Genomic DNA, 27,690 nt, shown 5'->3' on the forward strand with positions numbered 1-27,690 from the left:
TTGCTTGTATGGTTGTGATTCATCTGTATAACTGTTGGTCGACAAAAGCCATTGATCGTTCCAATGTTACGGCAAGCAGGCAATAATTGTGATAACTTTGTGTAAAACACTAACTGATATCATGGAGAATGAACGCACCAACTCCCAAGGCAAACTTTCACAAATTCCAATGCCTCTGTTACTCCCAAACTCCACCTTCTTTCTCCCTATTTCATTTCTTATTTCTTCTTCCCATCCATCTCGATAGCCTCAAACGCATACCCTCGAGCCTGTCCTGTTTCCTTCATCCTCCAGCCCTCAATGTAGCTTTCCACGTCCTCACATGCATTCTCTTTACCCGGCACAGGCTCACCCCAAGTACCCCAGTACGGCACGACACCCGTCCAAGTCTTCTTCACAAGCTCAGCGTTCTTCAAATCGGCCCTGTCTTCACTCGGCCCACCCGTTCTTATCTTCGCACTCGCACTCTCAATCCTAATACGCAGGATAGACGTAGACTTGAGCTCGGCAGATGTGGGCGGTGTGCGTGACTTGTCCCAACGCTGGGGGAGCATGTTATCCGTAATGGCCTTCATAGCGTACAGGGCTTCTTCCTGGTCTTCTACCAACTGCGCATACCCGTACACAACAGCAGAGCGGTAGTTGCACGAATTATGGAAAGGCGTCAGACTCAATACGAGGCCATCGAGAAAACTAGCTGCGACTGTGATGGGTAATCCCTGGCCATCGGCGCTCTTCCCGCTCTTGAATATACGACCGGAGACGTAGCCATGAATGTAAAGATCCTGAGATGTGCTTGCCGGGTCCGAGGAAGGCGAGGAAAAGTTTCCAGTGCAACCTATCATGGGTAGGACAACGGGGAAGGGGTGTTCGGGGTCGACGAAGGAGACATGGAGAATAGGACAGGTGTTAACGAGAGTATGAATGGTGGCGTAGTCGTAGGCAGCTCGGTTTGCTAAACGACCGAGTTTGTTGACGGGAGTTTTGGGGTATTCTGGAGACGCCATGATGAATGCTTAGCTCTGTTTATGCTTCTAGGCAAGTAACGGGGACTGATGTGTTGAGTTTGAACTGGATTGGAATTCACTCGAGACTGACGGCGAGCTTTGTATCTTTCCCAGAACTTGGATACTATGACTTTACGGTGACTCTTCCAGTGTTCGCCTCTACGCTGGGTCCATCGCGTAGCCCATCGGCATGCCGAAAGGGTCTCGAAAGATGACGATACTCGGCAGGGCTTACTGCATGCGGAAGCGGGGCTGTAATGCAATACTAATCATTGGTGGATAGTGTTTGACTGCATGCGGCTTGCTGGTACATCTATACAAAATACGCGTGTAGAGCGTCTGCAGCGTATTACGTGTCTTAAGGCCTACAATGTATTACTGAATATTCACGGACCCACCCGGATACTCTTGGCTACTCACGGTGGGGGCCTTGTAAGAGCTGAAAGTAGTATATTGATATTTCTGTGGAATAAACATCATCTAACAAAAATTGTAATAAGCGACAAAGTAAAACATGATCCCGATCCATCTAGGAGAGCCTCAATGGGCGGTGCAGTCCCATATCCAATACAAAACTCCATGGCAATGCAATTGTTCCACGCTCATCTCGTTCTTCCCGCTCCATCTTCTGTGTTATCTTGACGCTCTCTTTTCAAGGCAGCGATTCTGCCGCATCACCTGAATCCCCAAGCACTCCTTAGCCCGCCATTCACACTTTCTAACTTCAAACACTGATACGGACTGCTCTGCGGATCATAATATAATCCCTCCAGCGTGCCGTTCCTCCGATCGAGCGCAACGTAGTAGAAGCCACTAATTGTAAGCCCGCAGCCAGAGTCGTCAAAGGTAGCGTGTTCTGCATCGTTGGTTATTGCATTGAAGAGGGGTTGTGGTGTGATTTCGACTTCGGCTCGGCCCGTTTGCGCATTGCGGACTATCCGGTAGGGCGAAGGTTGGAGTTGCGGGGAGGGTTGTGCAGAGGTGTTGGAAGTGGCGGGGACGTAGTTTGCGGAACCCGTCGCCGCCCAGGGATTGGGCGCTGGACCGGCATCGGCGGTAGGGAACGAAGAGGGTATCGTGGTGGAGGGCGGCGGTTGAACGGGATCGGGTGTGCTGCGGTTCAGACTCTTTACGAAACATCGCTCTTTCCAGCGCATGAGTATCCAATCCTGGCCAAGGACTTCGGTAAGCCATTTCTTGCTCGTGAGTGCGCGGACGACGTCTTCGTCGCTCATCTTCTGGAAGGGCGGCAGCTTGCGCCAGTATGTGGCGTCGTTTGCGGCGTTTGATTTGAAGGATTCTGTGAGGAGGGTGTGGGTGTTGAAGTCGAGGATTTCGCCTTCGAGGTAGGTGGTTATTGAGGAAGTGCGTGTGACGGGCGGCGTGGTGTTGTTGGTGGGGAAGATGGTGTGCGAATGCGGGTGGGAGGGTACGTTATACGCTTCCATGGTTGCGGAGAGGGACATTTGGTCCCAGTCCACGTCGTGTATTGTGACCTTGACCGGCCATCGGTCCTGGTGCGGTTGCGCGTCAGAGTGGTGTGAGGTCCGGCTGGTCGAGGCTTCGGAGGGGTTCCATATCCACGGCCGGATGGGTGGTGGGAGCCCCGCGTGCCGACTGTACGAGGTGGTGACGGCTGGCATAGTCGTCGCATGCTGACAGCCCGAGAGTATTGCCCCTGGCGCTAGCCACGACGTCTCGGAGGGCGGCGCTATGTGCGACGTGTCGGCGACGAAGTCTGCGTGCTGTAAGAAGTAGTCCTTGGTCAGGATGCCGGCGTCTCGCGCACGCTCCCAGCTCTCGTCTTCGGATTGGCAGTGTCGTATGCGCGATAGATACTTGACAGTCTGCTCCAGCATGGGGGACATTCTGTTCTCGTTTGATCGCTGGCGTGCGCTCGACTGGCGGTCTCGCTCCGACGACTCGTTGAAGAGGCTCGATCTCGCGGCAAGCATATCCCGTAGACTGCGATGCGAAACGTGGCGTGGCGGTGCTTCGCTGCCCGTCGTCGTCGTCGTCGCGGCTTCTCTGGTGCGCGCAGAGAAGCGTGGGTGTCGACGCACGCCTGCCGACTGCAGAATGGCAGTCGACCTCAAGGAGCTCTCGGGCGCTCCAGGAGCGGCATCGTTGGCGGGCGACCAGTCGTACAGGCTGTTCTGGCTAGGGACGCGGTCACCATAGTTGTTGTCCGACAGCCTCGAGAGCCGCGACATGACTCTCCTCAGCCGGTCTCGCTGCTCGAGCTCGTCTCGCTGGCGTTCCAAGAGGCGCAATCGCTCCTGTGAGCGGTTCAAGCGCGCCTGGTCTCGCTCGCGTGCAGCCCGGAGATAGTGCACGTGGGCGCGTTCAATGTCGTCGTCGTCGGCGTTGAGGCCTGCGGGCACCTCGATGATGATGGCGTCTTCTCCCTGGTCCGTCTGGGTGCCCAGCGTGGCGGCGAGGTTGAGGACGTCGTGGTTTACGGGGCTCTCGAGTTCACGCAAGGCCGAGATGAAGGCGGGTTCCGGGTCGTCCTGTTGTGCAGCTACGTCAGTCGTGCCTCTTCAACATTGGGCTGTCCGGGCGCTGAACCACGGTTACCGTCACGAGCGGTGCAGCCGGCGACGGAAATGGGCTTCCTTACAGGCGAGTTGGCGGGCGGCATTATGACGAAGCGCGCGGCGCAGTGGGCATGGTCAGATGAGTCGTCGCAAAGGGCACAATGTTTCGAGATCAGAGGCAAAGGCGTGTCCTCGGCCAAAGTGTTACGCGATCATGTCAAACTCTGGTGAAAAACAAAGATGCCGCCATGACACCCCTTCGCCCTGATTGATGACCGCAATAGCACATGATAGCCCACCCAATTTCGCCATGCATTTCCCCCCGTTGTCCCGCCGTTGGCTTCCGCTCCGCCCTACCAATGGGTTGCGCAAAGAGGAATGCGGCACAGTTGCATCATCCTCGCTTGTGCCCCAGACCTCCTCATCGACCCTCACTTTGTCCCAGCACCATGGTCCACAGATCCGCTCCAGCCCGGCTCCACTAATGCACACATACATCACTGCACCAATGCGCCCTTCTAGAGAATTCTTTTGTTGGATTCAAAGTTTCGTTTTTTATTAAGTTTAGAAGGCTAAAGAAGCTTGCTTCTGTCCAGCATCCGATTCAACTGCTCCCAGCTCAACTGGGGAGTGCTTCTTCCAAGACTAGCTTGAAGTGTAGGAGATGAACCTACAGTCTCTGTGCAGCCAGTATCCCAAGTCAATCAAGGTCGGTAAAAGTGCAGAGGTCCATCGGAAAGTGTTTGCTCCGCAAGCAGAGGACCACCTCCCAAAAGCCAGAGACGCCACGGGCGTACTCGTGTCTTGACCCCGCACAGTCGCTTTCCAAGTGTCGACCCAGTCCTCCTTCGCAGCAGAGACGAGCTATCACAGCGGCATCGCAGATGCATGTATAACTTTTGTCGCCGCCCCTCAACATGTCCAGCTAGCATTCAATGCCAGGCTGAGTAGGCAAATTCGTGAACGTGAATCGCGTCAGATCGTAAGAGTCATGGCATGCCACAGGCTCAACGAAGAGATAGCGCATCCGTCCAGGAGTGTAAACGACATTAAAACAGAAAATCGCAAAAACCCAAACCGAGTGTTCCTGACATCGTGAGCCGTGAGGCTGTGTTTATCCGTCTTCCGTTGAAATGCCCGACATGCAAACCTCCCAGAGATGCTGTATTCAAGTAATGAAAAGACCTGGTCCGGCCGTTGTGGTGACAAAAAAAGAAATCGCTCGCTAAAAACAAAGAGACAAGAACAGGTATCAAAAAATAGACATGTACGAGAATGAGAGGAGAAATGACGCTCGCTAAAAAGAATCAGTGACAAAACGCCGTCCCATGCCGGTTTGGTAGTGATGTTTGCACATCATGTCGTGAATATCGCATTCGTCTCGTGTCGGGCGTCGCAAGGCTGGTGCGCGGCCAACCTGCGCGGTAAAGGGAAGGGCAAGGGGACTGGCCAGGTCCACGCTTCCCAACATCGACAGAGAACAGGTGCATGCACCACAGTCGACTTGTCATCCAGCTTATGTGAATGCTGCGTACTGTGGCGCGAATCCTGTGTCCCATCCGAAGCCGCCGAATCCTCCGTGCACGGCGCTTGACCCGCACTGCTGGGCTAGCACGCTCGGCAGAGGAAGGGCTGGAATCGGTGCCGACGCTGGGGGCGGGCTGTAGTACGAACTTGACGTGTACGGGCTCGTGCTGGGCGCGTACGGGCTAGTACTCTGCGCATACGGGCTAGTCGAGTTGTATGGCTGGCTGTACGAGGGTGTCGGTGACGGAAGTTGAATCGCTTCGAAGCCCATGGTGCCCATGGTGCTCCAGAACGTCTGTCCAGTTTCACCGCAGGTAGCAATGGTCGGGCTGGGTGTAGAAGGAACCACTCTCCACTGGTCGACCGGGGCTGAGTGCGACTGGTACTGCTGTGTTGGCACCCACCAGTTGGCTGAGCCAGGCGAGCTGGGAAGAAGTGGTGCTGGGCGGACAACGTCGACGATCCTGGGAGGAGGAGGAAGGAGCGGGAGGAACAAGCCCATGATGGCGCTCTTGACGTCCTCACCTCGTCCCTCGAGTAGCTCTCCCGCACCATCCTCCTCGAGTCCTTCCAGAGCCTTGACACCAGTTCGGAATACGTAGCGGTTGACAGCCTGGACAAATCCATCCTGGAGCTTCTTCAACTGTTGCTCCTTCTCGGCCCACTCCCAGGTGCTGGCAGATACATCAACCGAGTAGATGTCCTTGTGGTACTCGATAAGCGCCTCGATGGTCTCCGGTGTAAGCTTGAATGCAACCTCATGTTGTGAAACCATGTCGACGTGTACAACGTAGGCCTCAATGTGGATAAGCTGGTAGTTAAAGAGGGCTTCGACTAGTGGGTTGGAGTCCTTGCGCAGTTCCGAATCTGGGGCCTTTGGTACCATGATGGAGCACAGCGACCACATAGCGTTGGGTCCTGAAAGAGTTTCTGTGAGACACCTCGTGTGTTGCTGGACGCTGTTCAACGGACGCTTGACCCGGTTCACTCTCTTGAGCGTTTGTGTTAACCATGGCTCGACCTTGGAGGCTAGTACGACGTTGACGTTTGACCTGGGCGCAAAGGCCGCAGCCGAGGCGGGTAGTAACGAGATCGGCATTGTGTGTTTCGTGGTATGTGCGAGACGTTGCGATATTAGATGGGACGGTTTATCAAAGATTCAAAGAAAAGAACAAAAGAGAGGTTATAAGAAAAATGTCTCTGGCGGATATAATTTTTCGAGAGGCGCCTTGGATTGAGGAGGAGAGACAGGGAAGGGCGGGCGAATGAGGTGGAGAGAAGGCGAGGTGGGAGGTGGAGGGTAGAGAAGGGTACTAGTGGTGGTGGGTGGGATCTCTTAAGAGCTTACAAGCGACGATCATGGGTCGGCGTTGGCCACACAGCTCGGCAAGGATTTCATGCACACTGCCCCGTTTAGCTGCACTGCGCATCTAGCTTGTTTAAACGTGCATATGGCGAGAGTCTGCAGCTGCAGGTCTAGTCGGATCTAAGCTGACCGACGGACACGGCGACCGCGTTGCGCACGCGTTGGTAGGCGGATCTCTAGGTGCGCGAAGATTGCGATGCTCTCATGGCTGCCATAGTTGTGCGAACGACTACTCCGGTATGCAACCACGGAGATGACAACAAAAGAGGCGTCTGATCAGCCTCTTTCGTGGAAATAGCAAATGCAATCGACAACTATGACCGAATAATGCCTTGCACCAGGGCAGCTGAAGACGACGCTCACGGTTCACCATGCATGTGAGGCTGCAGAAACTTGATCGCGACACCGCAGCATCAAGTGGGCATACGCCGTACGCGGAACACTGCACCATCCTGAAGCCTGCAACTACACGTATAGTTGGGCGTCGAGGATCTGGAGTTGCGACATCACACGCATTCCAGAAGCTTTCCTTGCGCGTCCAGATGCAAGAAACACAGCAGCGGCTTTACTGCCCTTTCGGGAGGGTGTGCGGTTAAAAAGGAGGACGAGCTCCCAACGCTTGTCAAGGGGCGTCTCTGAGCAGGACTTTCAAGGTGGGTGTACTCGGAGTAGTCGTCGTGGTCTTGGGCCATCTACAGGTTGACGTTGCTTGAGCCTAAAAATGGGCTGCAAACAGTCAGCCCAATCAGCCGGCATAGAACCCTGCTTGCAATCCCTGCTCTACCGAAAAACCCACGGTCATGTGAGCCGCAGACGGCCCAGAAGTTTATCATGCCAGAGTCCCATCGTCGAGTAGCTTCGGCGCCTGCTGAAGCATGATGCGATATTCTGCGACTCCTGTTTGCGCAAACATGCTCGCATGACGATGTCGCTGTGAATGCGACGAGCAAGCCCAAGTGGCGTCGAAGCATTTGCGCCACTCTCGCCCGTAGCCGAAGCGCACGTGGATAAACACGTTGCGGCTGTGCAGGCGGTGACGATGCCTGGCAGATCAGTCCGGCGCTGCCGATGTTACCTCTACTGTACCAACACAATCGGGCCTCATGATACCCGTGATACCCACAATGACCTGGCAATATCTCGCTCCGGCCGATGCGACTCTTGTCTAGGGGAAACGGTCGCTTCTTCCCAAAAGGAAGACTGCATCGGAGGTGACGTTTCCGTTTCAACACTGATCGCTTGCCGGGTCTACGAATGCGCGATTGGAGAGGAGTATCCTCAAGTGAAGCAAAGCGAGAGCATTACGCAAAGTGGCCATCCATCCCAGTACCATCCAGTAGTCATCCGGTAGTCATCCGGTAGTCTCCCATCTGGTTGGACTTATCGATAGCATCCCACATTGCCATGTTTCAGAAGCTGCAAAGGCGACCCCGAGACCTGCAGCTGGGAATAAGAACTGCGCCTCAGAGCAAACGAATACGCGGGGCAACATACATACGCCGCGGCCGTGGCGGCCTGCCCCACGTTTACCATGATGCTTTTGCTTGTACTGGTATCGATTCCATGATCCAAAAGGATCGTGCATATTGAGCATGATGCTATGTTGTAAGGATGCTCGGTGTTTCTCTTGTATTTTCAGCTCGACAGGGGGGTTGCGATGGGTCAGGTGCCCCACTTAAGCCGACATCAAGCGGGTGAATCCTTCGGACCTTCCACGCTTCAACCCTTTCCCAGGCGTATCCTCGCGCAACTTTCGTTCTTCAACATTTACCATATCTTGCTCGTGATAGAGCGTCGTCATGGAGTATGACTGATCATGCACGTAATTCATCCGGGCTGTTTCAGAATATGTCGGCGAAGCCACGGCCGGATGCACCCTGCATCGCGACGTGGATCTAGATGACTCACCCACCGCAAGCAAGCTTCGAGCGTACTCACCAGCGCATCTGCGAGTGCGGCAGTTGTCCTTACCTCAAGCGCTGCAGATTTTTCCTTGCTTCGACTTTGACTACGCAGCGTCCTCATCCCAGCCAATACTGCAAGGTCTCACTTTTCACCTCTCGTAAAGTGACGGTAGGCAGTGCTGCAGGCGGATCACAAGCCATCGCAACCGCTGATTGATCATCTTCTCGGACGAGGTGCTACATCTATATACTTTGGTTACACAAGGTGGTCCCTGCTTACCCAACAGCCCTCGAAAACTTGTGGCTTATGCTCCCCGCCTCGAGCACTGAAGTCGAACATCGCAGTTCCCTGTCTTCAAAACATTTTTGGGCCGTGCCTAGCTCGCTGCCGCTATCCAAGCGTCTTCATCGGTGTCAGCGCTAGGTTTGCGAGGTACACCTTGAAAACATCAGGTCCCCGTTTTCGGCCATCGTTCTGTATTCGCTTCGAGACAGATCTTGTTGAGAAACAACGGGACCAGGGTCCTTACGGTACGGTTGGTATATCCCGTCTGCTAGGGGTCAGAACTTTCTTCCACCTAAACCATCTCTGGATGTGATGCGGGCGGGGTGAATCTTGAGATATGGTACGCGCCCCCATCATCCTTGAAAAGGTGACGGGGAGCTCGGGCTACCGTAGCTCTGGATCCACCACACCATCTTCTCGCCCGCGAACCCCCAAACTGCAGATTACAGAAACATGCACATTTGAAAACATCATCATCGGGGACATCGGATTGTCCTCCTAGTGGAATGCCTGTCCCGTCGTCCCCAACCTCATCGGTTAAACAGCGATCAATGTTGAGACTAAGGGGGGGGTTGCATCCACTGATGATCCGCAGACGAACGGTAGTCATCGCTTGTCAAGCTATGTTCCTGGAACCTGAATTACCTTTTCAAGCGGACCGCATGCACGGCATAATTGTTGAGCTTTGTCGGCGCTTCGCCATACTGGTCGCTGTTTCGGCTAGACTTGCATGCTAGGATAACAGTATCGCTCCTATTTTGTACACTATGGCATCTAGACCTTCTTACGCAGCCGCTGACGTATCCACCGAAGCCTCATATTTCTCTCGCCCGGATACCGTCAGCCGTCGTCGCTATGCACTACCGCGGAGAAGTATGTACAGTGCTCCGATATACGACAAGTTATGCATGACTTGCGGCGATTAGCCATGATGCATTTCACCGAATAGTCAAAACCGACGACTGTGTAGATGACAATGGTCTAGCAAGCTATCGGCCAGATGGTAGTGTACTGCAATCTCAATGCCAGAATCGCGTGTAGTTACTCCAACAGTTTCGTCACTTCACTCCCTTCGCATGATGCATCACTTGACAAACCCCTGGACAACAACATCACCATCTCTGTTGTACGGTTTGTGCCAATTCGACAGCTAATCTTACGTAGGACTTTTGCAAACAGCGCTCCTCCAATCTACGTTCGATATAGCGACGCCAAAATGCTTTCTGTAACCACTGTACCCACGTGGGTTTGCACATCTCCACAAGGTGCAACATAAGGTGGACTATGTTGCTTCTTCTCCTATATCAGCTTCCCCTCAATTTAGACATATCGCATTGTCATCAGATTGGCCCGGGCTCCAACTTTTGTCACCACTGCAAGTTACCCGGATTAGTCGTTGGAAGAAGGAAAGAACGAGGCCTGGTTATGAAATTAAGGACAAACTTGACACAAGAGCCATGAAGATCGAGGCTCTTTCGAGCCCAGGTCCGGAGCGCAAGTGGCTGGTGGCAGATTCTGGAGTGACACGGCTGCCCTCCACCACATTATCTAGTGCCATCCGGAGCCTTTATGGTGAACACCATGGGCACTAATTCCTTAAAATGCCTGTCATAGGCATCGTGACCTCTCGATCGTCTCCGCTTTTTCCTATAGCCGTGTTCATATATCCGTAGGTCCGATAATTTTCTGGGAGATCGACGTTCGGAAGTCTGGTTAAAGCACATGTGCTATGCACACGTTACTCAGTACCTTTATGCAGCTTCCGTATTCCTCTTGATTCGTCACATCCAGCGATAACAATGTGTACATGCAGTATTGAGTCTGACTGCCTTGCTGGTTCCTAGTCAGTGAATTTGGAACGCTAAGGAACGCTCCCTCTACTCACAGGTCAAGCTGTCTCCGTGGATGTAGTTAAGACCCCGTCTTTCGGTTACGATAATGCTAAGATACCAGGGATCGCCAAATGCTGAGCTCGGGTCTAAACGAAATGTACCCGTCGAGTTGAATGGTAGGTCGCTGTTGACGATGGTACTGACAGGAGGGGAATAGCCCAGTACTGAAGAGTTGTTTAAGACTTGTGCGTAGCATTTGTTGGAAATGAATAGGTTTATCGCGGCTATCAGAACAATCTTGGTGTTGGTCGTCAACATGGCTAGGTAGGATTGGAAAAGTTTTCGAAAGTTCGAAGCCCTGAAAGTGATCTTGCCCAGACCCACGAAATTCTTAGCCTCATCATATATATTAGCTTTACGATACACATACTATGTCTTCACAGGTCACGAAGCAGCAAAGGCATCATGGCATGCACGACGACAGATACGCGGCTCATGTCGGTGCGTTCCGCCAATAGACCACCAACAGAACGCGATATCTGGGCTACACATTGTCTTGTTTGCGAAGATATGAGAGAAATCGAAGGTCGTATTGCTTCATCAAGGCGGACAATCGGCTAGTCCAGCTACGCTCCGCCTTGTCTATAGGATAAGGTGTGCCATTGGCTACACCACAATCGTATGCCTCAGATCACCATTTCATCACTTTACAGTGGGTAGTAAGAAGCTTCATGGGTGGATAAATGTATCCAGGATGTACTGATTGCAGAGCTTGGCGGCTACATAGACATGTGGAAGCGCTTCCTTTCGAGGCTTTGAAGGTTGTACTGGACACATGCTCATTCTCACAAGCTTCTCACGTATCAGAACGTATGGAAAAAAGTAAGAAGTGTAGTTTTAGGTGGCATTGATTTATACAATACATTTCCCTTGATCGGTGTAGCCATGGCGATTCGGTAACAACCGCGGTAGTCGTTCCTGCTACGATTCCCTTTTCCCAAATTGCTTCAGCAGCAACTAAGCATACGAAGCAGTCGCGTATGGACTACGACTACCAGTGTACAGGGCAAGTGGTTACATGTCGTACTAGTGGGGCCTCTAGCGTGGGTTTGTTTTGTATGTATACATTGTACGGGTACATAGGATGACTCTAATCTGGTTCTGCATCAGATAAGCTGTAGATGGCAAATAAGTACTTACGTAGGTACTACTACTCAAGATCAATGATACAGAACCTTGACTCTCACTCTCATTCAGTAATTTCATCACCTTGTCTCTATCTCGTTAAAACATGTCTTTTTTCGCCTCTCTTTGCACGTGTTCCACTCTGTATTTCAGGTTACTTATATCCAGGATGGAAAGGAATGGTGACGCAAGTGACCATTAACCGCTAATATCGGCAAGCCGCTGATTCCGGGTCCTCCGAATAACAAATTTCGCTGTCACGCGTGGGAACCGATGCTTCCGCTCGGTCGCGAGACGTACTAATGTTTGCTTATTCGTTCTCATGAAGACGATCACGATGACGCGCGGATCTTTCTAGAAATACACCCACTGTAGGTGACGTTGGCAAAGACTCACTAAGTTGTAGAGTGCCTTGATCTTCTTTAATAGAAGAAAAGTAAAGTAACCCAGGGTTTCCCAAAGGTTGCTGAAGACGCCCACTTCACGACAACCGAGGGTCCAAATATTGACCCGAGGACACGTGACGCGCGTATCAGGGAGCGTCCGGAGGCTTCGGCGCTGATTCCTCCGTGCAAGACATCGGCAGTTGCAGTTATGACATTCGAATACAACTGCCGATGCTTCCCAGGTCCACACAACGTCGCTATCGTCTCACACAAGGTTTAGCTGTTGAAGTGACGATAGTCGGCAGTTCCAGAATAGCACAGAGCACATTGGCGATGCTGCGCCATCTCGTACGAAAAGTGATGTAAGGGAGTATGGGAATGATTCCAGCACCGTGTCGTCTGGTGCAGCAGGGAGAAGTTGGCCAATAGCATGGAGAGGGATAGATTGAGTGCATCGCGATAACCGAGTTCTGAGGCGAATGGGTAGCTTTTAACGATGGTTGCTCTCTGTGTTGACGAGGTTTACCCCGCGAAAGCGCCCCGGAGCTACCGTCCCCACGCGATCCGTCCAAGCTGCTCCAGTCCAGCCACGGACCCACCCTCATCATATCACGCCTCAACTGTCAACTGCCGACCAACACAATCTTGCGCAAGCACCCAGACGCGTTACCATGGCCACTCCGAGACCGAGACGGCTGCGTGACAGTGCGGGAAGGGGACGGCACAGGCCCGACTGCTGGCTCCCATTTATATGAGCTCTCGCCCCAGACCGTGTCAGATATGAATTTCGCAGCTTACTTTGCTTCGAATCTACTGTTACCTGGGTCCCGGAACGCATCTCCCGCTACAAGTTAGATCGGGTTACACAACATGCTGGCCAACGAGCTCCTTCCGCTGCTTGTGCGGTACTGGCCGCTTGTACTGGCAACAACTACCATTGCATATCTACTTAACAACAAGTACTGGAAAGGACTGAACAAGTACCCAGGACATTGGGCGGCTGGATATTCCAACTGGTGGCGGTTATGGGATGTGTCAAAGAAGAACCATCAATGGACCAACCTCGCGTTGCATCGCAAACATGGCGACATTGTCAGGTTAGGCCCAAACGTTCTGTCGTTTGCGGATCCAAAGGCTATCAAAGCCATCTATGGGCTTAACAAGGGCGTCTACAAGGTATGTAAATGCAGATAGGTCTGTTGGATGATAGCTAACTCTTCCAGTCTGACTTTTACCCTGTCCAGGGCGCCGTGTCCAAGGGAGCGCCGCTCCTCTCTCTCTTCTCCACCACCGACGAAGACTTTCACGCAAAGTACCGCCGATGCGTCAACAATGCCTTCGCCATGAGCTCGCTCGTCAACTACGAGCCTCTCGTTAGCTCCACACTCACATACTGGCTCGACAAAACCGAGGATATGTTTGCCAAGACTGGGCAGAGCTGCAACTTCAGTCAATGGTTGCAATTCTTCGCCTTCGACGTCATCGGTGAGTTGACATGGAGCAAGCGACTGGGTTTTGTCGAAGGAAACAAGGACGTAGACAACATTATCGGCTTCTTGGGCAAGTTTTTCGACTACGTTGCACCGGTAGGTCCTCACAAGCAGAAGCCATCATGGTCATTTCCATACTCACATCTCTTTAGGTCGGTCAAATTCCCATCCTCGACCGTCTTCTATGGAAGAACCCAATCAGCCTCTTTGCCCAGCGCATTGGTCTAGATAAGCGTGTTCATCCTGTCACCCTCTTCGCCCTGAACCGCTCCAGTGAGCGCGCTACCCAAGTCGAAAAGATCAAGCGCTTCGGTCTTTCCGACGACGAAAAGGCCAACCCTCATGGTATCGACCTCCTCTCCAAGTTCGCCCAAGCAAGCCATGATCACGAGTTTATGGACGACAACCGCATCCTATCAACCTGCACATCTATGGTCTTTGCCGGTTCGGAAACGACAGCCATCTCGCTTTCAGCTGTCTTCTATTTCCTTGTCAAGCACCCACGTGTATATCTGAAGCTCATGCAGGAGCTCGACACCGCTGTAGCAGACGGAACTATCGAATCTCGTTCCGACAAGACAGTCTCTTGGCCCGAAGCCCAGAAGCTTACCTATCTTGACGCTGTCGTCCAAGAATCCTTCCGACTTCACCCTGCACCTGGTCTCATCCTTGAGCGCGTCGTGCCTAAACAGGGCATGCAAATCTGCGGCGAATTCATCCCTGGTGGCACGATTGTCGGCTGTAACCCCTGGGTCGTACAACGTCGACCCGAGGTTTTTGGTGTAGACGTTAATACATTCCGGCCCGAGCGCTGGATTGAGGCTAGCCCGGACAAACTCAAGGAAATGAAGGGAACCATGTTGCAGTTTGGCGCTGGGGCTAGAACGTGTATCGGAAAGAACATCAGCCTCTTGGAAATCTACAAGCTGGTGCCAAGCTTCCTACGTAGATTCGAGATTGAGCTTGAACATCCCGGTGCTGAGTGGAAGACACATAACGCGTGGTTTGTCACGCAGAAGAACTTCAACACGGTATTTAGGCCAAGAAGAGGGTCACCGTGAGTAGCATAAGTTGTTGTTTTTACAGCGTTCTAGCGTAATGAGCATATGTTTTTGCATCTACTACCAACCAAGTGTCGTGATTAGCGAAGTATAGCCTGAAAGTGTTCGCCTGATTCATACAAGGGCTCTACCCCTTAGGATCGTCTTAAGAGTCGCTACGTCTACTCCGCCCGCTTCTTCTTCATACTTACCTGTCGCTTGCCCATCACATCTCTGCCCTCCTCTATACTCAACAAAGCTTCGCGCTTCTTCTCAGTTACAGGCTTGAGGGCATCTCGGACGACTCTGCCTTCAACGCTAACACCTTCCTCCTCAAACTCATCCATCTTCTTTCCCACACGCGACTCAATCGCCAGTACAAGCTCCACATCCCTCTGCCCAATCAAAGTGATACTCGTACCAACCCTCCCAGCACGCGCCGTACGACCGACACGATGGATGTAATCATCCGGATCACGGGGCACATCGAAGTTGATAACAAGCGCCACCTCTGGAATATCCAAACCACGGGCCGCAACATCAGTAGCAACGAGCATCCTAGCAGCCTGCGCACGGAACCTAGCGAGGTTACCCACACGATCGTTTTGCTTGAGACCAGAGTGCAGTGCAGTGACGCGGTGATCAAGGAGGCGCAGCATGTACTCCAGGAGCGTGGCTGTCTTCGTACGATTGCAGAATATAATAACACTCTTTTTGCTATTCTCTGGTGTATTCAACAAGACGTGAAGATAACATTCCTTGTGCGTAACTGGCGTTTGAAGGTACTTTTGCTGCAGTCTTGGTGGAATTGCTAAATCCTCGGTATCGACCTCGGAAACGAAGATTGGAAGACGGCCTGGAGCTCGAGGCTGGGATTTGAGTGCCAGGACCTCGGGCGTCACGGTGGCAGTAAATAGAAGGGTTTGCCGTGTTTCCTTGGGAGGTAGAGCGGATAAACAGGTCTCGAGATCGGGCAGCATGGAGCCTTTGCCTGGAGCGAGTAGACGATCGGCTTCATCAAAGACAACAAAGCGCACGCGACGGAGACCACAGATTGTGTCCTCGCCCGAGGTACGGATGTGCTCTGCTAGCCGGCCTGGTGTTGCAATGACGACGTGGGGTCGTGAGGCCAGAGCGATGGCTTGGGAGCGCTGGTCTGAGCCTCCGGTAATCAGAATGGGTTTCATCGATTGTGGCGCTGAAATTGCTTTCACTTGCTCGTAGATCTGGATCGCGAGCTCGCGGGTCGGTGTGACAATAACGGCGAAGATACCACTAGGATCCTCCGCCCATTTCTGCAGAATCGGTAACGAAAATGCTATAGTTTTACCTGTACCAGTTCTTGAGCCACCGATACAGTCTTTCCCCTTGAGAATTTCAGGAATACAGGAGGCTTGGATGCCAGTTGGGCGCTTGATCTCCATGCTTGCGAGCGACTTGACGAGCCATGGCGCTACATTGAGCGACGCGAAATCCAGTTTAGGATTGGTTTTCGGTGTGGTTCCAACAGATCCGGCGGATTTGGCATCGTTTGCCGACGCGTTTTGCTGCTTTGCTTTGATGCGCGAGATTGATGAGGCTGCGACTGGTAGTGGTTGGACAACTTCAGCTTCGGAAGCCGAGCTTACATCCTCGGTCGGCGACAGTCTCCTTCTCTTCCTAGCTCCGGATTGTGCCTCGAGAATTTCCTGGTCGGATGCACCAGAATCACTGTAATCGGAGGTCGCCATGATTGTGGTTGATGTTTCGCATGTATGTCGACGGCTCAAGTTCGAGTTGTCTCCGAAATTTTGTGCAGGGATTAATCGCGCTAGTCTTATCGATACGGCTACGGAAGCTTGTGCTTTCGGATTCGTACTGGGTCAAAACTTTGCGAGTTATATGGCCTAGATGTCTACAACGGGTGCGATCAATTGTTGGAGACGGAGCTATGCTTTGATGCTTTGCAGAGCTAACTGCCGACCTAGAGCCTATCTCACCCGCCCATCTCTTTTATACCTACAGCAACTCTCCCCACAAAGACAGCTCTTATCTAACCCAGCCCAATACTTGTCCCCATAATCTAATGTAATCTCCTTTCCTGCGTCTATCCCCTTACTGACCAATACCACCCTTTGTGTGTCCAGCCAGGTAAAAGTGGAGGATTGCGAGTTCGGCTTACAGCTATGATTGATGAAGCGCGTGAAATTTCCTGCTCTGCCTTGCCAGATCTGGTAATTAGCCAAGGGTGTTGAACTGTCCAACACGTCAAGATGTCTGACTCCGTTTGTTATCAATCCGACGAGCTCGCCGACGGCCGTTCCACGATCGAACGACGTCAACGCTACGAGGCCATTATTTCTGCCGTCCGGCGTCCTGACAATTTGAACGGGTGGTGGCTTTCGCTTTACACAACCAAAAAGGGTTGGAAAGCAGAAACACGAGTTGTCCTGTGGGTTGTCGGATTGTGGCTCGTTGCACAAAGCACAGATGTACACTCCACCTGGTCTAGCGACAGCGTTCGATTGTGGCGTCCATCGTGGGTCTTCGCATCCCCAGACCGATTCATCAATGATTGACTCGTCGATGTGTTCAAAAGCAAAATATGGATCGTGAAGCTGATATGTTTGGCGCAAGGGTACGGGATCCGATCCGTCCTCAAAAACAACCCAATCGTGCGGGTGTCCAGGGTATTCGAGGGTTTGCGATTCGCCCACGATTGACAACAACTGGCGCCAGTGGGGATGTAGGGTATCGGCTGCGACTTCGAGACGTTTTCGCAGGTTCCGTAGCCGGCGCATCGCATCTTTATCAAAGCCTACTCGGTACTTACAGAATCGGTAAATGCCCATGCCAGCGAAGACAAGTGCAGCCCAACCCGCTGCGTCTTTTACTTCCTTGTAACCACGCCAGATGGCCATTTTATTGCGCAATTCCTTTCTGTTATCGTATGGCGGTTAGCGAATGCGATGTGTCATGCGCGATGGCAAATATTGGGACTTACTCAGACCAGTCGAAGTCCTGGCACGCTTCCATGAACACAGCTTTCCTGTGCTTTGTCGTAGACAGGTCAGGCCTCGATTGGCTCCGATATTGTACCTGCTCCTCAAAGAGCTCGACCCAGCGAGCTTGTACAATCATTTCTATTGACCGGCACACACGACTCGCTTGTGTGACCTTGCGACAGAAAACGTTCATCTGACTGAAGGATTCGGATTTCGTGTTCGAAGTGGTAATGGCTGCTGATGGCTCTTCCGTTTGCGTTTGTCGAACCACACCCATGGAGGATCCATTGGGCGATACCTGGAACTGTTCGAATATAGCTTTCGGGTCGAGGTTGAGTGTACTGTGTACTTGCTCCCAGATTCCGATGATAAGCTTGTCTAGAGTGGAAGGCTGGAAGACAAACTTATCAGACGCTACCTGCGAATGGTCAGCCAAAGACCTCTGAGATACTTTCTGGTGCTGGTATGGCCTAGAGATACGAGCTTCTTCGGACGTGAAATGCTAGTAGAGGCATGCAACAACAACCCAATGATTCTTCGATGAGATTCCAGCGGTTGGCGGGAAATACGATGTCGCCTGGCGAAGTCGACGTACCTTTTTCCGCTTGGGAAAGCTTCGGCTATCCACCTGCATTTGGCGTTGGTGCTCGGTCAAATCTTCTTGAAAAGAGGACTGGTTCTGCGACACCCTCAGACCGCCAGTACCTTTTCTACGGGTATCGCGGGAGTGTTGTTCCGATGGGCACGGGTCGTCCCGGGGATTAGACTCGTCCATCGACGATGACTCCTCATAGTCGTTAGAATCTACCGGCATTGGACTTTGTGTGGGGGCCGGCGTTCTCATACTCGCCAGATCGACGGTTCTCTACGGACATGTAAGCATACGCTACTGCACACGAGCAGTTTAGGTGTGGTGGGAGCATAAACGTACCGATGCGACCCTCTCGGACTGCGCTCTTGTTGCATGGTTCGCATCGGCCTCTTCGAGGAAAGCTTCCACGCGAAGGATGGGATGGTCAAGGTTGTCGAGCTGTGGCCACGCGATATTGATGTTCAATCTGGCAAGATGGTCCTGGATGGCCCGACCGATGCATTCGGAAAGCCCATCGATATCCTGGAGGCCGTTCATCTTAAGGAGTGCCTCGACAGTACCTCGCTAAATTGATTAGATCTGCGGACTTGACACCGGACGCTAAGAAGCTTGAGCAGTCCGCGAGCAGATGTGTGATATAACAAGCTCTACCACGATGTCCACTAGGAAAATTACTGCGGAGGTAGCTCCGTATAATGAAAACCACTCAGGATGCGAAACAAGATTCGCTATGGGCGTGAGGTAACAAGACGTCTGTGAGGTAAGAGAAAGAGGCGCATCCGTCCAAATGTCGGAGCTTTCATGGACTGAACAAGCTGTCCGAAGTATATCCGGGTCGAAAGTCGCAGTGTCGCAACACTGTACACGGCTTCTATATGCCGCGATGGTGGAACGCGGAACCGTGACGATATTGATGGAAATTCTGCTCAAGCAGCAGATGAAGCCGGAGTTTGATTAGCAACGCTCTTAACCAGGTGCGGTATGGTGCTTGGCTTCAGCCATACACTCGGCGACGAATGCGCGTCATTTTGGCGTGCAAACAATATCTCAACCAATCAGAAGAATTGCTGCGGCTGCACGTAGCCACTCGAACGTTGGTTGCGGTCGCAAAGTCGGTTCGTGGTAGGCACATTGCTCTAGGTTATCGAAGATGCTGCTCGATGATGCCTGGGCAGTCAGAAAAAAGCCGCAGGGCTGATGGTGGTCCCAGCATGGCACGGGAACTAGCCGTCACACTAACTACATGCTCCATGCTCTCCATTCCGGCAGACGTCACCGAACAACCAAACATTGCCTCAACAGAAGACGTGACTATCGCGACAGAACAACAAAGCATTGTAGAAAGTGCAGAGGCGGTCTCATCAGATGAGCTTTCGCAATTATCTGTACATCTGTATCTACGATGGCGAAGGTTGCTATCGAACGACTCAATGCGCAAGCAGTTCGTCTCTCAACGGCGAAAACCCGTCTCCACAAATGCCAAGCGATGCTATGGCATTGTGTATCGTAGTGCGCCGGGTCTTATAATTGGACTTGCCTCCGCGTATATAGACTGGGCGGTCAGGGTCTGAATCAAGCTATTTACATATCGCTTGTACCGATTGGTACCCTTCAACTTCAATTTGTGCGGCTTCGCATCTCTTACACATCTGTCGTTTTATTAGTGCAACCCCCCACCCTCATCATAATGGAGTCGTCAGACGCCAAAGATTCGAGTAACAAGGAGAGATTGGAAAGAACCGCGACACACGAATCATACACCTTCCAGGGCGCGAAAGGATGGCGGAGATGGCGCATTTTGCAACCCGGACGTGGCATGTATCACGATGTCAAACGCAGATTACCATACTACTGGAGTGATATCACCGATGCACTTACCTATCGAGTCTTTGCTAGTACAGTTCGTATGTACTTCGTCAAGTAAGTGTACTCAGTGAAATGCTCAAGACATGTACTTACAGATCCAGTGTTCTACCTGCTATCGCTTTCACGCTCGACATGTACCGCCGAACTGGCGAGTTCTTCGGTATCAATGAAGCTCTCTTCGCCTCCGCTTTAGCAGCAATGGTCTTCAGCCTCTTCGCTTGCCAACCTCTCACCATTGTGGGCGTCACTGGTCTTATCGCCCTCTTCAACTACACCATCTTCGACATTATCACTCAGTATGATCCTCCCATCTATCCAGCCTTTACCGCATGGGTCGGTATCTGGGCTGCCATCTTCCACTGGATCGTATCCTTCGGCAACTTTAGTGACTACATGGCTTATGTTACCGACTTCTCAAGTGAGACATTTGGCATGTATGTCGGAATTATCTATTGCAGTACGTATCTAGCAACTAGCCAAACATAGTTACATAGCTGACACATCCATAGTCAAGGGTGTGGAAGAACTGGTTTACCTCTTCGAAGTTTCCGAATTCGATGGCGGCTACCTTTCCATCGTTATCGCCATCTGCTACTTTGCCTCCGTATACGGCCTCGAGAAGCTTGGAGGAAGTACATTGTTTGGTCCAGGCGTCCGTGGTATCCTCGCTGACTATTCCTTCGTCTTTCCAACTTTGTTCTGGGTCGGCTTCTCACACATCCCCGGACGTTTGGAGAATACTGGCCTGTACCGAGTCCCTATTACAGGCGCCTTTGAGCCGACGCAGGACAGAAATTGGGTGATTGACTTCTGGAATCTGGACGTCAAGTGGGTATTTGCAGCATTGCCATTTGGTTTCCTGATGATGCTGCTTTTCTACTACGACCACGTAAGTTTTGTACCCGTTCCAAAAATGATACATGCTAATCTACCACGATAGAATGTTTCATCTCTTACAGCACAAGCCCGTCAATATCCTCTAAAAAAGCCCGCTGGCTTCCACTGGGATTTCTTCCTTCTCGGCTGCACATGCTTTGTTGGCGGTGTTATTGGCCTCCCCCTTCCCAACGGTCTCGTACCGCAAGCACCTGTGCATACCGACTCTTTGACAGTTTACGAAACGAAACTTGAAGTCACCAAAACGGAGGATGGCGGAGAGATCCGTAAGCCGTTTATAGAGGCTACCGCCGTTGTTGAACAGCGTGTCAGTCACTTCTTGATGGGCATGGCTATTTGGGGTACTATGACCGGTCCTTTGCTCACGGTGTTACACACTATGCCTGCCGCCGTCTTCGCCGGTGTGTTCTTCGTTGTCGGTGTACGTACCTCTACCGCCACTCGTTCCTTCAACATGCTAACTCTTCTGCAGTGGGGTTCAATCGAATCTAACGGTATCGTCGCCAAGACCCTCTACCTCATGTCCGAAAAGCGTTTTATCCAACGCGATAACCCGCTAAATACCGTCTCCCGCAAGAAGATCGGACTTTTCATTGGCATCCAGATCTTTGGTGTCGCATGCACAGTTGCTATTTCACAAACTATCGCCGCTATCGGATTTCCCGTACTCATCACCGCGCTTATTCCGCTACGCACTTTCTTGATGCCAAGATGGTTCACAGCACACGAGCTAGATGTTCTAGATGCCCTAACGGCAGACAATCCCTCGGTGCTTGTCAGCTTCGGTGGAACGCCGAGTGGCATGAAGGCTGGTGGACCTATGGAAGGGGGTGCTGGCGGCCCTCGTGATGAGGAGGCACTCGCACACCCGCATCTTGCCCAGCGTCAACGCGCTGGAAGTATTCACCGAGATGAATAGTTGAATATGGGAACGGCCACGGTTTAGAAAAAAATAGTGATTGAGCGAGGAGATTTGAGGTGACGATTAAAGGTTTATTAGAGAAATATTCGCTTCATGTAGATAGGCTGCGTAGCCTTCAAAGATATTTAATGTATTACTATGTTGGAATTCAATCTTCCTAGCACCACTTCAAACTCCGGCGGTTACTTAGAGACATATTAATTGCGCTCTTTTTTCTTCCTTGCTGCAGGGGTTTTCTGCGCCTCACTCACCCTTCCCGCCCTCTACTCCTTGTATGTCTCCGTTCTAACAACCCACATCCCCATTCACACCCGGCATCAACAGCGCGCTCAACATCCCTCATATCCGGCATCGAAACTGAGGGTATAATCTTCAAGACTTTGTCATGTATTGCCGGTACATCAGACCCCTCAAAAACTCGATTCACTCTTCCAGAAACCTCGTCAGATGCTTCTTCGACTAACGCACGGAGTTTATTACACAGCGCTTTGTAATCAACGGCCGTAGGGTGCGTCAACGCATGAAGTGACTCATTACGCCATGTACCGTTTGGTGACGAAGGGAACAGATGGGCATGGGATGGGAAAGTCTCTGTGTCAAATTCGGATAGCGATGTGTGCTCGGGGTCAGAGCGAGATAATTCTGCGGATGCAGGAGAAAAGCCGTCAAGACAGGGAATGTAGGAATGGTCTGCTGTCAGCGCTGAGGTATCCTCATTGACGACCTCCCATGAAACAGACTCTTCTTCTGGTGGTGGAGAATGGGCGGCGGACGCAGAAGGAACAGAAGCTGGGGAGGATAGTGGTGATAGCTTTGCGGTGGGAACAAGCTTCCAGGATACCAAACTGTGAACTGTTGGACGATTGGATGCCTCTGAAGAAGTGGAACGCGCCCGGGAATGACACAAAGCGGTAGCTGGTCGCGGCGGTAGCGTGGGTGCATTACGACATTGCGATGTCGACGCAAAAGTCGACAAAGGCCTAGAAAAGAACAAAATTTGTGCGATCTTTATACAATTTTCAAGATTTGTTTCGCCGAATCTGGCGTGATTGGCCTATCGTTCCGTTTGCGCGTGTCGAGTGCTCTTATTGGGAAAGCGAGTTGAAATTTGCTAAACGGTTTGTTTTACGCGCTGATTGCGTATAACGAGATAAAGAGCATAGAATGGAACCAAGCGTTCAAAGCTTGTGCGCGACAATGTGCGGAAGGAGTCGGCAGTTGTTGTAAAGCCATCATGTCCTACCTAAGTAGCTTGCAATATAGTGAATGACGGAACGTCGGTGAAAAACTGTGAAGTGAAAAACCCGCCGCATCAGGATATTTGAAGAGTCAATTCTTTGCCTATCGGCAGATTCTTTCCAAATTAGTGACCTATAGAAGATCATCACTCATTCCTTTCTCGCCTTGCAAGACGGAAGTGAAATGCTGCCCGCCGTGCAAAGCAAAGCTTATATTCGCATGGTCTTGATGGCTGTTTACGCCTGGATGAGAAACTGTTTCCTAAATGTTATGTTGTCGTTCGTACATCGTGCTCAGTCGCCATGGTTTACTGTCTTGGCTCTTGAAAGAAGATGAGTGTTCAGATCTGAGTGCAGTGGATCACATCTAGACCGTTGGGAGCAAACAAACATGTTTATAGGTAAGGCAGGTTATTTTTTATGCATTCTCCATTCGAGAATTGGAGCCGCTTCAGACATCACCAAATATAATTCCAAATTCGATGGGGATCTCCACCGCCTAGCTGGTACCACTAAAGACTAATGACGAACGAAGTGTTCACAAGCCATATATAGGCCGGTGCAAATGCTGAGCAGGATATTTGCTGTATTGTGTAGACATCGCGACTGACAATAAGAAAGAAACTGAGCGTATATGACAATGCATCATCCTTACCAGGTCGGCGAAGAGGTAGAAGCTATAGACAAAGCATCGACTATACTAGAAATCTCCATCGGGTTTGGTCACGAGCTTCACTTGAAGTCATTGTACAGTTAGGGCAACAAAGAAAACCAAAGAGTAGGTATTAGGCAGAGGAGCACGTCTTCAAATACGTCCAAATTGCTCGACTTGCAACCGAGGTATGATACCATGGATGACATAGGCATCTCCCAGTATCAAGGTTCGCTCAATTCTGCTTTGTATGTCCGACGGTCAGAGTTTGTCGTGTTCCAACATGAGCTGGGTGAAGCTGTCAGTATTGAATGTTATGACTGTCGGACCGAAAACTCTAACACACGGTGTCGCGCCGTTGCACCGAAGTTATATTGAATCTCCATGCATCCATATGTCAAGGAGATATTCTCCACATATTTGCACACGTCTAGGGTATGTAACAAGTCAACGAGTCGACCAAGAAGGACAAATAGTGGCTTTGACCTTGACGCTTACAATGCAACCGATATCACCCAGACGTGTCAAGTTCGTTGTACAGAGCGATATCGTGATCAGTTTCGATACGACTGGTACGCGTTCATTTCCAGCGATACATGGGTGCCGAAGCTAACCTCGTACGATACACTTAGCCGCATACTATAACGAGCGAAACTTGCTGCAAGTGTCCAAAAGCGAACATTATGTAACAATAGTCCAACCGCGGATGTAAGGGACAAGATACCGCGTAAAGCCGTATCAAACGGCTGAAGGAAGCATGGCGCCATTCTAACTCAGGCAACAAGAGCGACGTATATAATGTGGCGCGAACGGATCTGGCGGCGAGTGGGGATGACTGCGATGAAACCTGGCTGATTGAAAGATGTTGTTGCTTCTTTTTGACGTGTGGGCGCGCTGTGGACAAAGCAACGTGTTGGGTACTAATATCCCTGCCAATATCCTCATCCAAAAGCACAACCCTTCTGACGACTTGTCACGCTTTTCAGTGACATCATTCACGCCTCTGACGCTTTCCCCGCTGTCCTAAATGTCGACGAAACTGAGATTGAAATAGTGTTGTGTTCTTTGGGGTACCTCCCCACCCGTTGGAGTGCTGATGTGTAGATAAAGTTCCGCAGAATTTGCTACTCATGACAAACCACTCAAACGAAGTCCTTGGGTAGATCTCGCAATTTAGGTTTGACCTCCGTACGTGTCTTTACTATCCCAATATTCATGATGTGGTTGCTGAAATTAGGTACTCTAGATTCGTGCAAGGTAGTCGCGTTTGTTTGATAGAGGTAAGACACCTAGACGACAACTTTGCCACCTGTAGACTCGACGACGGAGTTCACATCGTCTTTGAGCTCTGGTATCGCGCTTGAGACGTGCAGGGCGAGCTGTTCTTGCAGGGCGCGGTAAGCGTCAACGCGACCGTACAACATCTGGTTCATTCGCTGCACGGTCTCAACAAATTCGCGAGTGAAGATGTCCGGGTTCCTAGAGTTTTCTACATAGGACATGACCTCTGGAGGGATGTTGATGTTCACCGAAGGTGCCGTTCTTGCCAATTTTACCAGATTTTGAATAAGCGACTGGCTATCATGTCATTAGCCCACCATACAACGCATGTTCCTGAGCTATTGCGTACATTTCTCGCTTCATGGCTTCCTGTGTCTTGCTTCCATGGTGGTCGTAAGCTTGCACGATGAGGTTGTATAGATTTTGTACGATGTCTTTCAGTTGCGCCTCCACATCGATTATCGCCACTACCAAAACGATTAGCAGGAGCAGAAACAACGGCTACCCACATACCGTCGGGACTTAGTGCTGCCATTTGGATGTTTGAAGTGAGCGGCGCTGTGAGGTTTGCTAGTCGGAGGGCGGGTGTTGTGCAACGCGTGTGACAAAGAACAGACGCGCCAAGGCTCGGCTAAACACGGAAACTCTGGTTGGCTTTGTGTCGTCATCGCTCACTTTACCCAGTATCTAACTCAACGACGACCTTCATCGAGACCGCGTCGCAGCGCGCTATCACGTGTCGCAAATCTTACTCACTGAATGCGACCATGAGCATTACCTTGCGATGACGGAGAGCATGAGCCGGGATCCTGACGTCCCTCTTCCGCAGCCACCAAGCTCTCAAACCCCAATATCGTCTATACCAGGAGCCACTGGGAGCACTTTGCCAAACCATACTCGTGCTACGACTCGCCCAACAGAAACTCAAAAGACTCAAGTGGATACTGCTTCGGACAAAGCAACCGCAGCATTCATTCGGCGTACTCTCTGTTCCCACAATGTACTACTTGGAAACGGCGAGAAAGCACGCAGTACACCGCGCCCAATCGGAGACGTGCTACCACCTCTGACAAGCTCAAATGAGGTCGATCTTCAGTTATACGGTATTATTTCTGTGATCATCAAGGAGTTCGTACAGACGTGGTACTCGAAGATAACTCCAGATCAAGTATTTGTCAACGAAGTGATTCAAATTATCGCTCACTGTACCCGTGGTCTGGAACAACGCCTCAGAAAAGTCGACCTGGAATCACTGTTACTAGACGAGATCCCTGAGCTGCTTGAAGCTCATCTGACATGTAGGTAGTTCCGACCCTGGACTGTCGCATGAACTTAGTCTAATTGTGCCCTGTCAGCTTTCCGAATAGCGAAGAATCAAGCCGCCTCGTCAAATTCACTGGTATCAGATCCTCGTCTGATCTATCATACGCTCCACCCACACCCTGCACTTTCTCCTGTTCCGACCGATGATGCACCAGCAACAGTCCTCGAGCAGCGCGAAAGCGAGTCGGCGTGGCGCCAACTCCTCATCCACGGAGTGTTGGCTTTATTGCTACCGACAGAAGACTTGAAGAATGGGTGTCTACGCGCCCTGGTGGCCGAAATTTTCGCCGAGATGATCCTCGGAAACGGCATTAGCGGCAAAGCCTGCGAGGGATGGGTATTATGGGAAGGCATCACAAGGATAGCTGAGGTTCTGCAGACCGATGCTACGAAAGAGAAAGATCCCCAGTCAGAAGACCCTAACGCAGAACAGTTGTTGACCCGTCTTGAGCGTTATGGGCTGCTGTCTCCACACGGCGGGACAGAAGTTCATCCAGAAGAACGACTGGACGCCGGCCAGAATCGCCATAATACTCCGGTCGTATACACTTCTGGTGCATTTTGGGCGATCATCCAATACGCTTTTTTGGCGTTTACTGCGGTGCGAGCGGTGATTTTGAGTCTTGCGACATTATCTTCTCTTCCGTCAAGAATTGCCACAAGCGAACAGTCATCTGTTGAGGCGGGTAGCCAATCGCAAACACCTCAAGCGGAAAACATTGCTTCCAGGCGCCCGTTGGAGGCCAAACGGCCTGTAGTCAGCATGGGCTTGTGGAGCTGTGTAGCGCAACTTGTCGAGTTAGATGTCCGCATGCCTTGGCTGTTGGGCTTCGTCTCCATGCTCCATCATGGAGCGTTGGCCGGCCCAGGCAGGGTGGGTGAAACCGATGGTGTATTGGACAGGTAAGTTACGATAATATCTCTTTCTTCACTTGCTTCCCATGGTTGGCTGGCTACTCAGTGTCTGTGGGACCGTGCAACACAGCATGAGATAGCTCCGCATACGATTTCAGTCACTTGACTTCGCTTCAGCGAATGCGACGGCCCGCAGGCTCACACACAGGAAAATCCCTGTCGTGGCGCACCGCCTTATGCAAGCCTCGGCACCCGTTCCGGGCGGCAACTCGACACGTTTCGGACAAGGGGGCTTGGCGCCATTTGTGTCTTCGATTTTGTCAACACCACAAATGATCGCACGATGCTTGCATCTTAGTAGGACCAATCCTAAAGCTCAGCTTCCACCGGCAGCTACAGGGCACTATAGCGTACGAAGGGTGTTCCGTACTCCGAACCGCCTTATCACGACCCTAGCTTATGTGGAAGGGCCGCTTACGCGCCGGTTGATCTGTCCACACCGTCCATCCGTCCCTCT

At 51.5% G+C, this 27,690-nt stretch overlaps 9 protein-coding genes across 9 annotated transcripts; 3 read left to right on the forward strand and 6 right to left on the reverse strand.

The window, feature by feature from the left end:
• Nucleotides 1–218: 218 nt before the first annotated feature.
• AA0111_g2929 (hypothetical protein) lies at nt 219–1,007 on the reverse strand (the record flags this gene model as incomplete). Its single annotated transcript, XM_028648754.1, has 1 exon — nt 219–1,007. One exon carries the CDS (start codon nt 1,005–1,007, stop codon nt 219–221), a length of 789 nt encoding a protein of 262 aa, XP_028509312.1.
• A 674-nt stretch (nt 1,008–1,681) lies between these two features.
• On the reverse strand, nt 1,682–3,651 carry AA0111_g2930 (hypothetical protein; the record flags this gene model as incomplete). Its single annotated transcript, XM_028648756.1, has 2 exons — nt 1,682–3,520; nt 3,631–3,651. The coding sequence occupies 2 exons, from the start codon at nt 3,649–3,651 to the stop codon at nt 1,682–1,684; spliced, it is 1,860 nt and encodes a 619-aa protein (XP_028509600.1).
• A 1,412-nt stretch (nt 3,652–5,063) lies between these two features.
• Nucleotides 5,064–6,173, reverse strand: AA0111_g2931 (hypothetical protein; the record flags this gene model as incomplete). Its single annotated transcript, XM_028648757.1, has 1 exon — nt 5,064–6,173. The coding sequence occupies one exon, from the start codon at nt 6,171–6,173 to the stop codon at nt 5,064–5,066; it is 1,110 nt and encodes a 369-aa protein (XP_028509601.1).
• Nucleotides 6,174–12,903: 6,730 nt separating this feature from the next.
• On the forward strand, nt 12,904–14,584 carry AA0111_g2932 (hypothetical protein; the record flags this gene model as incomplete). Its single annotated transcript, XM_028648758.1, has 3 exons — nt 12,904–13,209; nt 13,257–13,619; nt 13,676–14,584. The coding sequence occupies 3 exons, from the start codon at nt 12,904–12,906 to the stop codon at nt 14,582–14,584; spliced, it is 1,578 nt and encodes a 525-aa protein (XP_028509602.1).
• Nucleotides 14,585–14,745: 161 nt separating this feature from the next.
• On the reverse strand, nt 14,746–16,293 carry AA0111_g2933 (ATP-dependent RNA helicase; the record flags this gene model as incomplete). The annotated part of the gene is made up of 1 exon (XM_028648759.1): nt 14,746–16,293. One exon carries the CDS (start codon nt 16,291–16,293, stop codon nt 14,746–14,748), a length of 1,548 nt encoding a protein of 515 aa, XP_028509603.1.
• Nucleotides 16,294–17,542: 1,249 nt separating this feature from the next.
• Nucleotides 17,543–18,676, reverse strand: AA0111_g2934 (SET domain-containing protein; the record flags this gene model as incomplete). The annotated part of the gene is made up of 3 exons (XM_028648760.1): nt 17,543–17,965; nt 18,143–18,412; nt 18,479–18,676. 3 exons carry the CDS (start codon nt 18,674–18,676, stop codon nt 17,543–17,545), a joined length of 891 nt encoding a protein of 296 aa, XP_028509604.1.
• Nucleotides 18,677–19,826: 1,150 nt separating this feature from the next.
• Nucleotides 19,827–21,821, forward strand: AA0111_g2935 (putative transporter; the record flags this gene model as incomplete). Its single annotated transcript, XM_028648761.1, has 5 exons — nt 19,827–20,059; nt 20,107–20,462; nt 20,515–20,894; nt 20,946–21,323; nt 21,375–21,821. The coding sequence occupies 5 exons, from the start codon at nt 19,827–19,829 to the stop codon at nt 21,819–21,821; spliced, it is 1,794 nt and encodes a 597-aa protein (XP_028509605.1).
• A 3,182-nt stretch (nt 21,822–25,003) lies between these two features.
• AA0111_g2936 (hypothetical protein) lies at nt 25,004–25,530 on the reverse strand (the record flags this gene model as incomplete). The annotated part of the gene is made up of 3 exons (XM_028648762.1): nt 25,004–25,292; nt 25,345–25,462; nt 25,509–25,530. 3 exons carry the CDS (start codon nt 25,528–25,530, stop codon nt 25,004–25,006), a joined length of 429 nt encoding a protein of 142 aa, XP_028509606.1.
• A 261-nt stretch (nt 25,531–25,791) lies between these two features.
• Nucleotides 25,792–27,225, forward strand: AA0111_g2937 (hypothetical protein; the record flags this gene model as incomplete). Its single annotated transcript, XM_028648763.1, has 2 exons — nt 25,792–26,293; nt 26,351–27,225. 2 exons carry the CDS (start codon nt 25,792–25,794, stop codon nt 27,223–27,225), a joined length of 1,377 nt encoding a protein of 458 aa, XP_028509607.1.
• Between the last annotated feature and the right edge of the window lie 465 nt (nt 27,226–27,690).

This window comes from Alternaria arborescens, assembly GCF_004154835.1.
Source record: "Alternaria arborescens strain FERA 675 chromosome Unknown contig_5, whole genome shotgun sequence".
NCBI lineage: Eukaryota > Fungi > Ascomycota > Dothideomycetes > Pleosporales > Pleosporaceae > Alternaria > Alternaria arborescens.